The sequence below is a fragment of the Vipera ursinii genome (assembly GCF_947247035.1).
Source record: "Vipera ursinii genome assembly, chromosome: 3".
Classification (NCBI taxonomy): Eukaryota; Metazoa; Chordata; class Lepidosauria; order Squamata; family Viperidae; genus Vipera; species Vipera ursinii.
The window spans coordinates 180,304,039-180,321,322 of NC_139516.1; the positions used below are offsets into that span (position 1 = coordinate 180,304,039).

Here is a 17,284-nt window from a genome sequence, read left to right on the forward strand (position 1 = left end):
ATAAACCTAGGAAAGACACTGGGGATTCATACCAAGTAAGGGGAGAAATAACAATTTCCAAAGAAAAGGGACCTTAATAGGAAACGAGTAGAAAGGAACTTATTTTTTCCCCGGAAATTTAAAGCAGTTTACTTGCCCACTCAGTTTAATTTTTGCGTTGTTTTGCTACTATTGAAATGCATTGTAATCAATATGTAAAATTCTAATTGGTTTGAAACCATGCATTCTAAATAATTTGACAGAATATAGATCTTTATAAAACTAATTTATTTTTATTATCCCATATTTTTCTAGAAATATTTGGTAGAGAACAGCTGCAATATCCAGCATCAATAAGTGAAGACAGAATTATGGATGATGGAGCTAGGTTTGTTGAAACTCTAAAGCGGACAGGATATTTAAAGGCAAATTCACTTAACGGAGAAGACTTTGACTGGTTATTCGAAACTTTGGAAGATAAATCATTTTTGGAGTGGTTCTGTGGAGCTTTGAATGAACATAATATATTATCTGAAGAAGAGTTGCAGTCATTTAACACTCTCCTAAAATCATCAAAACCAATTTTAGGAGAAGAAGCTCTCAGTGAGGTTCTTAAGATTTCCAAGCCTCTGGATTTGAACACTGACAATTGTGAGGAAAAAGAGGAAACTCTTAAAATGTTAGAAAATGAATTACAAGCTCTTAAAAAGATTAAACAGGTAAAGATTCATCGTCGTAACAAGCTTCAAATCATGGCTTCAGCTAATAGTTTTATCTCCTTAAAAATGAAAGAAAGAGGTGAGGAAGGACTTAAAATCCTGAAAGATGGTCAAAGGAACTTTACAGCCATGAATATAAAGATAAACAATGAGCTTCAGACCCTAACTGAAGGAGTTAAGAAACTTGCTTCTTTTTTTGCTGTTGCAGCTGGACAAGACCTGGATTCTCCTCCTGTGCTGCTAACCCAACTTGCTTTAGATAATTATTTGTATCAAGAAGAACAAAGCACCGGAGCTCTTACTTCATATACAAAAAAACAGTTTTTCCAGGATATATCTGAATTGGTGGAAAGTTCTAATGAAGAAAATTTCCAGCTTGTACATATAAGTAAGTCCTCCAGTTGTGAGGGAAGCAGTGATTTCTGTGATGAAAGATCAGAACTGGCTAGATTGCAAATGGCATATATTTGTGCTCAGCATCAATTAATTCAACAGCAAGCAAAGAACCTAAGTATGAGATCGGGTCTTCAGTGGGCAGAGAAGAGTATCGGTACTTTAAAAAAGGTAAGGTGATATTTGCTTAAGGCTTAATGCTGTTGTCTTAAAGATACAATTTTATGCGGTCTTTGAATTCATAGTGAGTTGACTTGAACATATCATCATCTTAAATGTTCCATAGGCTGGCACTCATTATTTTGAGCAAACTTATTTGGCATTTTAGAACAGATTAATCCTGAAAATGCAGTATGAGTTGCTGAGATCTATGCTGAGTTGGACCTTGACTGGTTTTGAAGTGTGAGCTGGAATTAGGTTGAATTAGTAATTTTTGAAGTAAGTAGGATTCTCTGTGTCATTAGAGAATGGTCTTTGAAGGAGAGGAGCAATAACTTCAGATTTGAAGAAGGCGCTGGTTGGACTCCTGCTTAAGAAGTCATCCTTGGAATCAATACTTTCAGATAGTTATCATCCTTTTTTAGGGAAGGTTGTTGAGAATGTAGTCCGACTGCAGCTGTAGAACACCCTGGAGGAAGTGGAATATCTAGGCCTGTTTCAGTTAGATTTCAGGCCAGGATTTAGTACAGAGACAATCTTGGTCACACACATAGATGACCTGTGCTGGAGCTAGGATGGAGATGATACATTCATTCTTGTGCTCCTTGATCTCTCAGTATCCTGTGCTAAGGAATGAAGTTCCTCTTATGATCTGTGTGGCTCCCACCCCAGTGACCCAACCACCCAATCTCCCAGGCTTTGGGCTGAGATGGTTGGGTCCTTTCTTAGATATGCTTGTATGTATTTGGTGTTGTTGGCCAGATTCATCATCTTTTTCTTTGTCTCTTCTATTTTATATTGTATTTTTATTCTGTCTTCTTTATGCTGTGATTTAATCTAAGGTCAATTGGCAGCTAATATAAATAACATAAACCCTCCAAATAACTGATTTTCACTGGTAATTAATTTCTTTGTCTTTCAGCCACTGGGATAACTGGATCTCCCCAACGAAGGACTTAAATAATAAAGGAGATGTGGATTTCAACTCCAGAAATAAAATAGATAGAATTTATGCATAGTAACTATAGAATATTAAAATTAATGTTCTGAACAGAACTACAGTATTTATCCATACCAGTCAATGATATTGGAACCTTATGGGTGAAGTGAGAAATCCTTGGTAAAAGAGAACAAAAGACTTCTAAAAGTTTCTATCCTTACATGGATCAATTGGCTGAATTTGCTTCATAGTTCCTATGTTGCAATCCATTATGGTGCATTTCAAAAATCCATTATAGTAAAGTCCATTATAGTGTGAATAAAATAATTGCAAAGGGATTGATAAATGAAGTTTTGAAAAATATTTCCCACTTGCTCAGGTCTACAGCCACTCAGATTTTAAAGATGAGTAATTGCAATTATGCTTCAAATAAAGTGTGTTATGGCATGTATTCAGTTTATATAGCTGACCACTTGTCAAATTTCTGGGCAGCTAGTAAGGATTAAAAACAACACAATATAGAAGGCAATGAAAATAAAACACACTTCTGTAGAGAAAAAACACAGATTTCAAGTAGTTGCAACAGACTTATAGATATTATCCTGGCCCAGAGCATGGTGGAAGAACCAGACGTTCAGGGATTTTTTACAGGCCAGAATTGGGTTAGGGTGTATTCCATAGAGCAGGCATTGTGAGGTATGCTTCTTGTGCCTCACAAGATGACATTGTTCAATTGTTGACCTAGACCTAGAGCACCTCGACGTTGTTGGATGCTGTGGGATAGGTAGGAGGAGAAGGAAAAGGAATGGAACAGTATTATAAATATGTACAAATATATATATTTATCCCCTTCAAAATAATTAGTGGGGAACTTCTGGAGTTCGAGACTTAATAAAAATTAAACAAAAACTCAGAAACTATTTGTCTATTTTGCAGATTCATGGAAAAGAAAAATTTGAAGCTAAAATTTCTAGCTTGAATAATGATATTGCAAAAATAAAAACAGATTTATCACAAATAAACAGTGGAACCCTACCTTTGCTGATTAAGGAGAATGCAGAGCTGTTGAATATGCCTGTGGTTAAAGGGGATTTTGATCTACAAATTGCTCGACAGGACTACTATACATCAAGGCAGGATCAGATTTGTAACCAGCTGATCAAACAGAAGGCATCATTCGAATTTCTTCAATTGGCATATGAAATTGAATTTCGAAAACTTAGGGAAAACAGCCGTCTGCTGGAAAATATGGTGCAAGACCTGAAATTAAGCAATGACATTTTAGTGCGGACAATAGAAACAATGTCTGAGCCTTCTATATCCCTTCCTAGGACACAAAGTAGCACTGTTGAGTCAAAAGATATTGCAGCACATAGGTAAGAAGCTGACTTATTTCAAACTTAATGAAGCACTAAACATAAGGTCTATATACAAACATAAAAATAATTTGTTTGAAATTAATTGGTCTTCCTTATGGGTAACTGGTCTAAGTCAGAATGTACTGTTATGTACAGGTAGTTCTCGACTTAGAACAGTTTGCTTAGTGACCACACTGAAAAAAGCAACTTATGACTGTTTTTCACATTTACGACTGTTTCCACATCCCTATGATCATGTGATCAAAATTGAGATGCTTAGGTCCCTGGATCATGTGATCCACCTTTTGTGACCTTCTGACAAGGAAAGTCAGCGGGAAGCCAGATTCACTTAACCGTGTTGCTAATTTAACAATTGCAGTGATTCACTTAACAACTGTGGCAAGAAAGGTCGTAAAATGGGACAAAACTCACTTAACAAATGTCTCAGCAACAGAAAATTTGGGCTCAGTTGTGGTCATAAGTCAAGGACTACGTGTATTTTTAAATTCATAATAAATATTTACTTTTTTGTACAGTATTTTAAGTTGTTTCTAGTTAAGCAGTTGTTAATCTGAATACTTGCATGAAAACTGATTGTCAGGTTAGTAGCTGATTTTTCTGCAGAAGTATAGAAAGCTGAAACAGATAACCTTTAAAATCAATGGATGTAATCTCATTTCCCATCCAAACTTTGCAGATGAACAGTTTCTCAGTACACTTTTAATATGCAAGTATTTTGGGATTTTGTTATTTTGATTGGAGAGTATAATTTACTTCCTTCCTTGAATAAAAGAGTGTATGGATGTTACAGTTTGCATCGTGTATACTTCTTTGTCTAACTTTGGTAACATTTCAACCAAGAATATTGGATACCGTAGTTTAATGCTGTTCCTGGATTAATAGCTGCCTGATATTTGATACATTCCAAAGTCAACCATCTTTTGCCAGGGTTTGGTCTTATTTATTTAAAATAATGAATTCCATAATGACAAGCGTGACTCTTGAACCAAGCATAACATTGATTTTCTTTTAAATATCCTGTAAACCGCCCTGAGTCCTTCAGGAAAGGGCGGTATATAAATCTAAATAATAATAATAATAATAATAATAATAATAATAATAATAATAACAACAACAACAACAACAACAACAACAACATGGATGCAAAGGCCCAACACTTTTTGACTTGCTGTATTTGCACCAGATTTACAGATTTTATTAAATAATGTTATATTTTATGCTTCACTGTTAATGAAATACTAGCATTGTTAATTTTGTTGTATTTCTATCCCATGTCTATGTATATTTTAAAGGATGTGTCAACTTCTGGAAGGAAGGAATCCAAAACAATTATTTACAACATACGAAAGGCTTGAGGAGATGGCTGAAAAGTTACATTTGGATTCAGTATCAATGTTTGAGCAATTGGTGATAGCTGGCCAAGGACAAAGTCTTCTTTTGTCAAAGATGGATGCTGATTTAACAATTCTTCATGATACAGTATACTGCAAAGAAGAAAGTGTGTGTCTTAGTAATCAGGTAAGTAATTGGATTATGATCACCCGAGATGGTGGTTTCATGGAGTATTCAGCAGTACTTTTGTTAATACTGTAATTATAAGAAAATGCCTGATTCACATAACTTTTTGATGTGTCTAATCAACTCTTTAGTAAGCTATCATAAAGCTGATAGGCAGAATTAAGTCCTTCCAAATCTAACACAGTCTGGACCTAGCCCAGGGATAGGCAACCTCGGCTCTTTTATGACTCATGGACTTCAACTTGAAGTCCATGATTCATAAAAGAGTCGAGGTTGCCTACCCCTGACCTAGCCTAAATATTCTGACCGAGGGTGGTTCTTTTTCCTTGACCATCTTAGTACTATCAGCAGTGCATATTGACATCTGTTGAACGTTCACTCACTAAGTTTGCAGCCCCTGCCTCACTGTGACAATACAGGTAGTCCTTGACTTACAACAGTTCATTTAGTGACTGATTGAAGTTACAACAGCACTGGAAAAAGTTATTTATGGCTATTTTTCACACTTATGACTGTTGTAAAATCCCCAAGCAACTTTCGGATGCTTGACAACTTGTCATTTTATAACAGTTGCTGTGTCCCAGGGTCATGTGATCACCTTTTGCAAACTCCTGACAAGCAAAGTCAATGGGAAAGCCAGATTCACTTAATAATCATGTTACTAACTTAGCAGTGATTCGCTTAACAAATGTGGCAAGAAATTCGTAAAAAGGGACAAAACTCATTTAACAAATTTCTCACTTAGCAACATAAATATTGGGCCTAATTGTGGTAATAAGTTAAGGACTACCTATAGAGGGATAGTTGTTTTCTCTGGCTTTCCAATCTTATTTCTTATACTTACACTGTTGGAGGAGAATGGAAACCACAAAATTGAAGTGCTGGCTATGTGAAGGGTATACAGTAAAATAATCTACAACCCCAAATAATATAATTCAATTCAGGTTCATGAAAAATGACTGCAGTACTCAGCAAACATTACCAGTTGTGAATAATAATTTTCTGAAGGCCCTCTCCTATTTGGGTTATGTCACTGGAGGTGGGAATCATGCTTGTTTAAGAGAGGTCTGTTCAGGTACATTGGCACTATCGTAGAAAACACTTTCTGGCCTCTGCTTCTTTCACTTTACTAAGACAATTCTGATGCATTTTCTAGACCTCCTCAGTGGATCAAAATATATACTGAAATTGGTGCACTGAAAGAGGCCACTTGGAGGCATTTTCATGAAGAGTTTGGAGTCATGTACTGCCAGAGGTCACAGCAGTCAATGGAACAGCATGTCAGGACATTGGGAAATTGTGCTCATGGGGTAGATCTAAAAAAGAATGCAGGAAATTAAAATTGCTCTACTCACCAAGAAGAGGGAAAGAACATAAAAATAGAATTTAGGCAGCTTTTTTGATCTGGGTTACTTACACCAGATATTGGTATTTTAGTTAAAAGATCCCACCTTCATACTGCTCATATGTTTGGTTCTTAGTTTTATCTAATTCTTATTCATCTTAATGTTTTTTGTATTTGTGTTTTTATTATATTGTAAGCAGCCCAGAGTTGCTTTGGATGGTGAGATGGGCAACATATAAAATTAATAAATAAATATGCAACAATTTAAGTGACCAAAGTTAAGTGGCTGTTCAGTTGACATCAGCACTTTTGAATATTTGAGCTTGAGACTCCCAATCTAATGTATTGTGTGAACCCACCCATAGCTTTTTACCCAGCAGAAGGTTATTGCCAATAACCAGTAATAGTTGGCCAATAGAATAAAATCAAAATGTTCATATTCCTAGTTTACAATATAAATGCCAAGAATCAGAAGCTTTAATTTTAAAGAACCATATTTCAAAAAGATGTGGGTAGAAAAAGCTCATGATTGCCTACATAAAGGAGTTAGTATAATGATATTTCTAGGATATGGTGGGACAGAAGTGTATTGAACTCACTACTGTATTTCTCTCATGTTTAGGAACTGTCTGAACAATTTCAGCAGTTGGAATTCCAGTTGAATAAAATAAATCAACTTATTATGGATTTTCTTGCTGATATAAAAGCTAAGAAGAAAGTCTTGGAAAATAATAAAGTACAGGAGATGGAAAGAAAACTCTGCTTGTTCTTCTTCAACAATGAAGAACGTCTGAAAAACATTGTGGAAAAGTTGGAGCAAGAAGTTGAGGCTCAACCCAACCCTTAAAGATTAGGTGTTAAATTAATAAGAGGGTTTTTTGGGAGGGTTTTTTTAGATTATTCAATTTTTTTGCATTGAATTTTAATGGGCTATTGTTGCAGCACCAGAAAGTTTAAAGGAAACTATGAACTCTATGAGTCAATAGTTATTTGGCGAACTAGATAAACTATATTCTTGAGTTAAAGACAAAATATAATCTGGGAATATTCTCATATGAAAAGATAACTAAACCCAAATGGATTTGCTGCAAGACTTCCTAGGTTTATTACACCAAGTAGGGGGAATGTGTAGAACATCAATTCATTAGTCAATAGTTTTTCTATTGTTTTTTCATCCTTACATTAAGCATATTGATGATTAACATTTCATCCTAATTTGGTAAATATTCCAAGCTACCTTCCTCAACGTGATGCTTTCCCATAGTGTAATTAGAGTAGTTGTAGATTAGGACAGTAGGGGAATATTGTGCTATGAAAGATATTCTATAGGATTATTAAACCTGCAATTCTGTACCCAATAATACTTGGTGTGTTTGTATGCTACACCCTCCCCGCCCCCCACGAAACTCCCTTAGTATTCCTTTATATTCAATTGTAATCATTAATTTTAGCACCAGACTTAACAAAGCTGAAGATAAAAGCTTTCCATGTATTTTGTAAATATTGGTCCTATCAGAAAGTTGAGTTTTGTAGTTAAAACTTGTAAGCTTCAAATAAATTTTTCACCATCTCAAAGGCTATGGTTTTTATTTCCTAGTCTTATTTCCCCCAGCTCCTTTAAAAAAACCCCATTTTATTCCAGGTACAGAACAGAGGAAATCCCTCGCAGCATGTTTACCTATGTACCTCATATTCCAAGGGGAGGGCGGGAGGGGGATAACATTCCCAAGGCAACTTCCCCAGGGTGTATTTTTGATTCACTCGGCATTGCTATTTTTTTTTTAAACAGTCCAATTGCTGCAGACGGAAGAGAGTTCCCACCAACTTCCCATCGCCTCTCGAGCTCCTCTTTCCCCAGGACCGCTTGAAGAGTGGCTCTTCATTCGGGAGCTCTATTCCTCGGCTGGGAAAACTCAGGTTCTCGGCATTTGATCGGGATCCGAGTAATTTCAAACGCCTTGCAGCCCCTCCCACCGCGGCGCGCTGCAGCAGCTTTCCCAACGCCGCTTTCGGCTTCTGTAGGCCGGAAGGGGAGGCCTCGCAGCGGCGTCCGCTCTGCTTTTCCCGCTAGCTTTGGCTTCCCGCGGAGATGTTGCTGGTGGCCGGGTTGAGGCTTCACGCTCCCGGCCTAAAATTGTGGCAGCAAAGCGCCGGAAGATGTAGGGCGCTCCAGCCGGCGAAGAGGTTGGCGGGAATCCCCGAGAAGCGCCAGCCCTTCACGGCTTCCCACTGCAAACTGTTAACGCCGCTTGGTTCGCCCCGAGCGTTTGGATCCCGGTTTTGGCTGGGGGAAAATAAGCAGGTAGGTCCTGCAGCGAACGGTGCTTCCTTACACGGCGAGGGAGGACGGAAGTCCCCGTAGAATGAATGAATGAACCTTTCATTGTCAAAGTACAACCAGGTATACATTGAGATTGGCTGAGCCTCCCTTCGTGCCCCCACCCCCCCAACTTACAGTGACACAAACCCTCCATCTTATTACACCATGTGAACTAATTGCACAACACACCGGCCTCGCAAGTCAATTATGCATAAAGTTTATAAAAATTATTTCCCGTTCAAAAGCCTAACAGCCCATGGATAAAAGCTGTTCTTCAGCCTGTTGGTGCGGCTGGCTGTACTCCTGTATCTCCTACCCGATGGTAGGAGAGTAAAGAGATACCGTCCAGGGTGTGAGTCATCCCTGAGAATCTTCTTCACTCTTCCAAGGCAGCGAGCCCTGGCAATGTCATCCAGTGGTGTCAGGGGACAGCCCACAATTGTCTTGTGCTGTGCTCACCACCTCTGTAATGCCTTCCTATCCACGGCTGTCAGACCAGCATACCAAACCACAATACCATATGAGAGGATGCTCTCTATAGTAGACTGGTAAAAGAGGGTCATAAGCCGTTCTACTCTACTCTTCTGCAAGATCCTGAGAAACTGAAGCCTGTGTTGGGCCTTTCTGGCCACCTGGGTTGTATTAACTTTCCATGTCAGATCTTCACAGAGGTAGACTCCCAGAAATTTAAAGGAGGAAACTCTCTCCACACAGTTCTCCCCGATGTAAAGTGGGGCAAGTTTCTCCTTTTTCCTCCGGAAGTCTAGCACCATCTCTTTCGTCTTGCTGATGTTCAGGTGCAAGTTGTTCTTACAACACCATATGGATAGTTTTTGTACCTCCGCCCTGTATGCTGTCTCATCCCCACCTGTAATAAGACCCCGGTCGTATCATCTGCGAACTTAATTATTGCAGTAGATGGGTCGGATGATACACAGTCATATGTGTATAAAGAGTACAGGTAGGGGCTAAGCACGCAGCCCTGTGGCGAGCCGGTGCAAAGCTTCAGGGGGGTGGACAAAGCAGACTCGACCCTCACTGTTTGTAACTGGTCCCTAAGGAAGTCTTGAATCCAATCGCAGATGGAGGGGGAGAATTTCAAGTCAGTCAGCTTCTCGATGAGAATACTCGGCAAAATGGTGTTGAAAGCCGAGCTATAATCAAAAAACATCCTGACATAACTTCCAGGTTTCTCAAGATGACTTGCTACAGAGTGTAAAGCAGTAGTTATGGCATCGTCTGTTGACCTGTTCCCCCTGTAGGCAAATTGATGTTTATCGAAATCCAGTGGGAGGCATGTCCTGAGATGGAGAACCAATCTTTCGAAGCATTTCATGACTACAGACGTTAATGCAACAGGTCTGTCGTCATTCAGGCACTCAACTGCAGTTTTCTTGGGGACTGGGACAATGGTAGCTGCTTTCAAGCACGATGGTACACATGCCATTTGCAAATCCTTGTCAGAAAGCATTCAACCGGGATTTAAACTGTGGCTCCTGGCCCGTAGGTGGCATGTGTGGATCAACAGTTGCTGCTGTAATCCTGTGATTCTCAGCTTCGGTAGCTGTAAGATGAGTGGAGTGCAGCTCCCAGAATTCTTGAGCCACCAGGTGGAGTGATCCATGCTACCTGTGCTTGGGATGAAAGATATCAGCGTTTCATAGCCTAGCAGCAGCAGGAAATTGGAAACAAAATCTGAGACATGTATGTAGTTTTCTTTTTCCACCAGGAGATATAAGCAAACAGTTAGTTTTAATTTGGTAGGAAATACTTCAAAATGCTTTTGTTGCTGCTTCTTTAAAATGCATATATAGTAGCAAATAGAGTTGAAATTGCTAATTATTAAGGATGGACATCTAAAAGATGTTTGTAGTTGCTTTAATTTTGCTATGTTGCCTTTATTGCAGTTGTCTGCTGCCCAAGATTATATTGCAGAAGATAGGTGGCCATATAAATCTTATACAATAAATATCTTTGAATCATGGGCATCTTAATTTTTCATGTGGTCCATGCATCACTCACATAACAAAGGGAACCATGGTTAGAGGTAGGGCAGCAGTTTGTCAATCTCAACCAGGCTCTCAGGATCATTATTTAGGTTAGTTGCTAGAGGAAAGCATGTCTGCATATATATGTTTATATCTGAATAAACGTACTGGAAGATATATTGATACTACTGGTTATATATGGTATTTGGCCTCTAGGTTCCATTTTTCCATGCAGAGTCTCTATACCGCTTTAGTACATCATCCCTGGAGGAACATTCAGAATATGGAAGATTAATTTATTCTGGAAGTTTATCAAAAACTGTATTGGGTAAGTGTGTTGTTTTTTTTAAAAAAAAACTTTTTCATGAGTAAAAATTCTTGTCATACAGAAATGTATGCAAAGTGCATAACTATATACATTTGTTTATTTAAATCTCTTATTTAACTGCTACTTATGTAGTAATTTAACCCAGGCATTTGGGACTGTTGCTAGAAAGAAGAACATTAAGATGCTTTCTCTGTTATATATGACTTTTTTCTCTTGCCTGAAATCCAAAAACACTTTTGGAGCACCTTGGTGGCTCCTTTTAGTTTATGGGGAAAACAGTGGCTGGAAGTTCAGTCAGACCTTCCAACTTCTTGCAAAATCTTTTTTTTTTTTTTTTTTTGCGAGAAATTGAAAAGTCTGACGGAACTTTTTTTAGTCCCAGAAACTCAGTTTTTCTGCAGCAGAAGACAAAGGCGCCAGAGCTGGAAAGCAGGTTAGCAAAGAAATACTTTTGGGAAGAGGGAGGAGCTGCGCCAGGAGGAGAAGCGGCAGGAAATGGGGCTGCCGTTTCCAGAAGGGAGACGCAGGGCAATGCAGGCAGCAAAGAAGTGCTGTTCTCTGCTTTGCATCTCTATGCAGAGCTGCTGCATTTTCTGTTCTCTGTGAGACAGGCGACAAAGGGCTGGCGGACATAGATGGCCTGGAGAGTTGGCAGAGGACAAAGAGGCAGCAGCTGCGCCCAGGCAGGTGATCTGCAGGGTGAAGCTTAAAGAAAGCCCCTCCAGCAGTGCAAAGCAGCAGCGGAGCCATTCGCCCCTGGCTCCAAAACGGCGGAGGGGGACCGGGCCTACCCACCCATACCATCCACCATAGCATGACAGTCTGGCTTGGGAGGGAAGTGAAACGTTGCCAATCAAGGAATGGCCTGGTGGGGGGAGGCTGAAGTACCAATAAGGGGGTGCAGGGTGCGTGAGGCAGCTACACCCCCTCCCCCACCTGCCTCACCTTGTGGCGGCAGCAGCGCCATGTGCCGTCTGGTCTCCTTCCCCACTGTGGCAGCGAGGCGGGACAGAGTGGGCAGGGCCCTAACTAGGGCTTATTTTGGGGGTAGGACCTATATTAGCCCCCCCCCCCAAATCAAGCTATGCCTTAGTTTAGGGGAGGGGCTTATTTTCGGGGAAACACGGTAGCTATCAGGAACTACTGCATGTTCTTGTCAATCAACATGAGAAATGCTGGCCAGCTTAATTGCTTTCCAAAGTCTTTTTAAACAAAATATTTTGTTTTTCCTCTGTTCTTTTATACTTTTAGTAAACTTATATACCAACCATCTCACAATAATATAAAAAATACTATAGAACATTTAAGAACATTAAACATTAAGGATTAAAACATTAAAATTAACCAAGGACTAGATAAAAAGGAACTAGTAAGTAAATGGAGTGAAGGTGGAATCTTTTCTCAATCTACTCACCCTCCCCAAAGTGGAAGGCCCAAGTTAGATGGCAGAGCCAGGTTTTCAACGCTTTTTGAAAGGCCAAGAGGGTAAGGCCAGATTTCACCATGAGGAGCATGATGTTCCAAAGGGCAGGAGCTACGGCAGAAAAGGCTTTTCTCCTGGACCCTGGTAGCTGAAGTTTTTTGGGCCAATGTGGTCAGCACCATACTCCCCCCAGCCAGAGCAAGTGGGGCAGGCCAATCCCACTGGGGTGAAACATTTCTTCAGAGAGACTGGATTCATGCTGTAAAGGGCTTTAAAGGTGATAAGCAACACTTGAATTGGATCCAGAAGCTAACTAGCAAGTTTTAAAAACATTCTTCATATCAGTGGCATATCTTAGATTTGTAACAAAAGAGTGGGACTTTATAACAAAGGATTGATCTCTTGTAATCCCTTCCACTCTAGTGTCTCCACTCTGGGTGTTGGGAGGGAAAACGAGTCAGGTCTAGAAGATATTGCTTTAGAAACTGCTTGTTTCGCCAGAAAAGAAAATTAGAATAAAAGGGATTACAAGAAATTAAGCAGACAATGGGCAATATACTGTACTATTTGCATTTCATGCTTATAGCTGCTGGTGCCACCACATTGCTTTTGATGTGTATTCCTCATTGTGTGCCTACATATTCTCTTGTAATCCTTCTCCAACGAATGTAAATACAACCATTAATTTCCTTCCTGTTAATTATCCCAGTCTAGTTAGGAGGAAGCAAAAGAGGAAGGTGTGAAACTGATTAGTCTTGTCAATTTCAAGCAGGTTTTCCCAGCTCTCAGAATTGAGCATCCCAAAGCTTGGGAAGGCTGGGAAAAAGGAAAGCACAATGATTTCCCATGTAGCAAAAATTTAACAGAGCTGCTAGTCGTAATTGGGATTGCTAAACAAGAACCTTTGTACAGCTTTTTCTGGCAGCCATGGAAGCCCAGGAAAAGCTGTCTTTCTTACAGGAATGATAAAAGAGGCAGGAAGTGTCTCTTCAGCTTCCCATTCAAACAGCTGCATATTGTTAAATATTTCATTTAGTTCTGTTAACTGAACTATGTCAATTCAGAAGCCAATCCTGTTGAGGGAAGATGGCTCTTCCACCAAATGGATGTAAATGGAACTTAGTACTGCATTTCTTGAATTACTGTCTAGGTGTATGCCATATATGTGGTTGGGAGCCAATTTGAACCTCTTAACTATTAACATGTTTTTCTTTTTCTTACAGGAGTAAAGATTTTCTGTGTTACCACCAGTATAATCACTGCTTCCATGTTGTTTGGTATCATACACAAGTATGGTTTAAATTTTGACAAACTCTATTCAGAAATTGCTTTTTATAGTACCGCACTATTCTTTATTTTCTTAACACCATTTCTCTTACATTTATTTACTAGAAGGTATATTATCCGTCTGTACCATAAAGATAAAACCGACACATATACAGCAGTTACATATAGTGGTGTTTTGAGAGAAAAGAAAACTTTATTCCATCAGAAAGATGTGACTGTTCCAGAAATGAGCAAGATCTTCACAACATTTTATGTTAAAAGAAGAGCAATGTTTGTTAACCCATTTCTTTTTAATTATGCTCAAGACTACAGCCATCTTATGGGTTATGACAAACCCTTTCAGTTTCATTTGAAGGACTCAGAAAAATAGAATTCTAAAATGTCAAATCTTTATATATTACCTGATTTCTGCTTGATGTTCAGAAGTCTTTCACAGGTTCTAGATGACCTAATACTGCTTTTTTCATCATTAATTCTAGTTTTGTTATTTTAAATATTGATGAGTGTGATTAAAAGTGCTTTTACTGGAATAAGCATTTAATCTGTTGAACAAAAATATGGTCTTTTAAGATGTTGCTTCTTTGACCCCTCTTTCAGAGTCCACATTCTGAACAGAGCAGACCACTCTCTGGACAGTGAGGGGGTCAAAGAGCCCATCTACATTAAAATTGAACAGCCCTATCTCAATAGAGGGGGAGGGATACGACACCATTGTCTCCTCTTTACAACACAGTCCTTTCAGCAGTTTGAAGAAGATTCCATAGCCATTTGCACTCTGATTCACAAGACCCTGATAAACCTCAAAGTGGCCTCAACAACTCCCAGAGAGAGTGTTAATGACCAGATGACTGAAACGAATATAAAACCTCCTATTTCCCCTCCCCCCACCGCCACCACCACCATTCAGTCAGAACTGAAGAAGCTTCTTGGATGAGAAACAGAATGTCCAAGGAAAAAACACGTCCATTGCCTTTTGAAAAAGCACTTTTGTAACAATAGAATCTATTTCATGGATGGATTGATACAATCTTCAAAGAAACCTCTCCCAGTTCTAAGAACTAGCTCAATTTTAAGCAGTACCTGTTTTTATTTCTTTATTTTTAAGTTTTTGCCCATTGAAATGATCTTCAGTTTTTCCAGAACTGTACTATTGAGGAAGTTAAAATTCACAATTTTGGATAACTAAAAAATGGATGAACTTCAGTAAGTGTTTTTGCCACTAGAGGGACCTTTACCACAATACTGTATGACACCTTTAAATGCAGGCCCTCTAATGGAGTGCTCAAAAAGCATGCATTGTTCAATACATGGAGTCATAATTGGCTTACTAATAAGTGAAATAACTTAGTGGGACATACACAAATTTTTTCTTTAAAAAATTGTTCTTAAGGTTTATTGTGTTTTTGGATTTATTATGACTTCATATGAACTATCACAAGAATTTACTAGCTCAGGCATAAGTGGCAACAGTGGCATGATTTGTTTCTTTGTAAGGCTGATTAATAAAAATTATTAAAAAATTATATCCTTTGAAGGATGGATTTTACAAACCTGGTCTACACAGTTACATAACTTCCATTCTACATATTCATGCAAAGATAAAACTGCCTGCTCCTCTAGTGCAGGGGTGCCCAACCCCCCGGTCCAAGGACCAGTACTGGGCCGCGGCATGTCAGCAACCGGACCGCACAAACAAGCAAAGCCCCATCCATGGGATGCAGGCAGCACACAAAACCACACACCCTCAGGTCTGTGGAAAAACCTCTCTCCATGGAACTGGTCCCTGGTGCCCAAAAGGTTGGGGACCTCTGCTGTAGTGCACATACAGGTTCTATGACCTTTGGCCATAGTTAAGGGGTAAGAAGGAATATAGTTTGGTAATAAAGCACAAGTTTTGTACACAAGTCCAAATAAAGGGTAGATTTATCAATCTAGTCTTCAAAATGATTTCAATTACATGGGAAGAGTGGTTAGTCTTACTCTGAAGAACATGGCTATACCCAACAATTTTATCTGGTTAAGTAGTTTACAACATGCATATTTCCTGCATCTGTAATGATCACAACCAAATATTGTTTGATGATCACTTTCACAAAAAGGCAGAAGCTGTAACAATAATATATACATAACAATAGCTAGAAAGATGGCTAATTTTTTGGAAGCATGCATAACATTTAAGTCAAGACACAATACATGAGGCTCTTCCAAAAAATGATTGTCCTGAGAAAGGTACAAGATTACTGTGATAGGCAATCACAGTCACAAAAATTTCTATGGCATCTGCTACCACACCTGATCTGCAAAAATGGATTATCTCCATTATGAAAAGCTGTAAAATTGTATGATTTTGTAGCTGTTTTCCATTCATTTATGGACAAAGTTGAACAAAATAACTCAATAAACTTGATTATGGTCACTGACCAATTTAAAAAGAAAAGGACAAGTTAAATAAAAATTATTTAAAAATTAGATAATTATAAAAGTTATGTGGTCAAAAAGAAGCATATTTTATGGAGATGAGCACCACCCCCTAGAGTTGGACATGACTGGACAGGGGAAACCTTTACCTTTATATGAAGCATGTACCTCTAGAATAATAGAAATGTGTCACAGCTCATGTTAATTTTTGAAGAATATATTCCATATGTGCTCTGTCCAGTAAAATAAAACACTATTCCCAAACACATGAAGATTTTAACCTCTGCAACTGGGTGCCTATTTAGGTTTAGGTTTATTCGATTTCTATACCGCCCTTCTCCCAAGGGACTCAGGGCGGTTAACAGGGCATATATAAATAAATAACAGTACAAAAATTAAAAAGAGATTAAACCAATGCCCAATTAAAATACAATAACAATAAAATAAAAAACCCGTTAAAAAGACCCTCCCCATCAGGCCAGACCAGCTAGTTCAAAGAAGTGGGTCTTCAGCCCACGGCGGAAGGAGCGGAGGTCCGGTGCCATCCGGAGCTCAACGGCAGTTGGTTCCATAGTGCCAGAGCACCCACAGAGAAGGCCCTCCCCCTGGGGGCCACCAGTCGACATTCCCTGACCGGAGGCACCCTGAGGAGACCCTCTCTGTGGGCATGCACAGGGCGGAGGGGAGTTGACGCCGGCAGCAGGTGGTCCTCGAGGTATCCCGGACCCATGCCATGTAAGGACTTGAAGATCATAACCAAAACCTTGAACCTCACCCGGAAGACAATTTAGTTGCCGGGGATGAATTTTAGGATGCTTGGCATCCTTTTAAGTTTTGTACAATTTGTATAATTAATTCTCAATGCTTCTATATTGCAATGCATAACTCACTTTTGCCCAATTGAAACTGAGAAAACAGCATCATCTACATATAGGAGGATTGCAGTATATCTACCCTTCAGTTTTGGAGAATGACAAGTGTGATTATTCATCTTGGCTGTGCCATAGCAGTGGCCCAAATAAGCATATCTGCTTAATTCTTAGTAGGAATTGCCTTGGTGTTACAGCCTTGCATACAAACCTAATCTT

General features: G+C 39.1%; 2 protein-coding genes across 4 annotated transcripts; both read left to right on the forward strand.

The window, feature by feature from the left end:
• Positions 1 to 350: 350 nt before the first annotated feature.
• HAUS3 (HAUS augmin like complex subunit 3) lies at positions 351 to 8,412 on the forward strand (the record flags this gene model as incomplete). Of its 2 annotated transcripts, XM_083359184.1 has the most annotated exons (5): positions 351 to 1,262; positions 3,127 to 3,566; positions 4,862 to 5,087; positions 7,055 to 7,286; positions 8,222 to 8,288. In XM_083359184.1, 4 exons carry the CDS (start codon positions 351 to 353, stop codon positions 7,277 to 7,279), a joined length of 1,803 nt encoding a protein of 600 aa, XP_083215310.1. In that variant the 3' UTR covers positions 7,280 to 7,286; positions 8,222 to 8,288. The 2 variants fall into 2 exon arrangements, with proteins under 2 accessions (XP_083215310.1, XP_083215309.1); XM_083359183.1 differs by having other exon boundaries at positions 7,055 to 8,412.
• A 55-nt stretch (positions 8,413 to 8,467) lies between these two features.
• On the forward strand, positions 8,468 to 15,295 carry TMEM70 (transmembrane protein 70). 2 transcript variants are annotated; one of them, XM_083359535.1, is made up of 4 exons: positions 8,468 to 8,734; positions 10,957 to 11,068; positions 13,715 to 13,781; positions 14,376 to 15,295. In XM_083359535.1, exons 1-4 carry the CDS (start codon positions 8,522 to 8,524, stop codon positions 14,710 to 14,712), a joined length of 729 nt encoding a protein of 242 aa, XP_083215661.1. In that variant the 5' UTR covers positions 8,468 to 8,521; the 3' UTR covers positions 14,713 to 15,295. The 2 variants fall into 2 exon arrangements, with proteins under 2 accessions (XP_083215661.1, XP_083215660.1); XM_083359534.1 differs by having other exon boundaries at positions 13,715 to 14,514.
• The last annotated feature ends 1,989 nt before the right edge of the window (positions 15,296 to 17,284 follow it).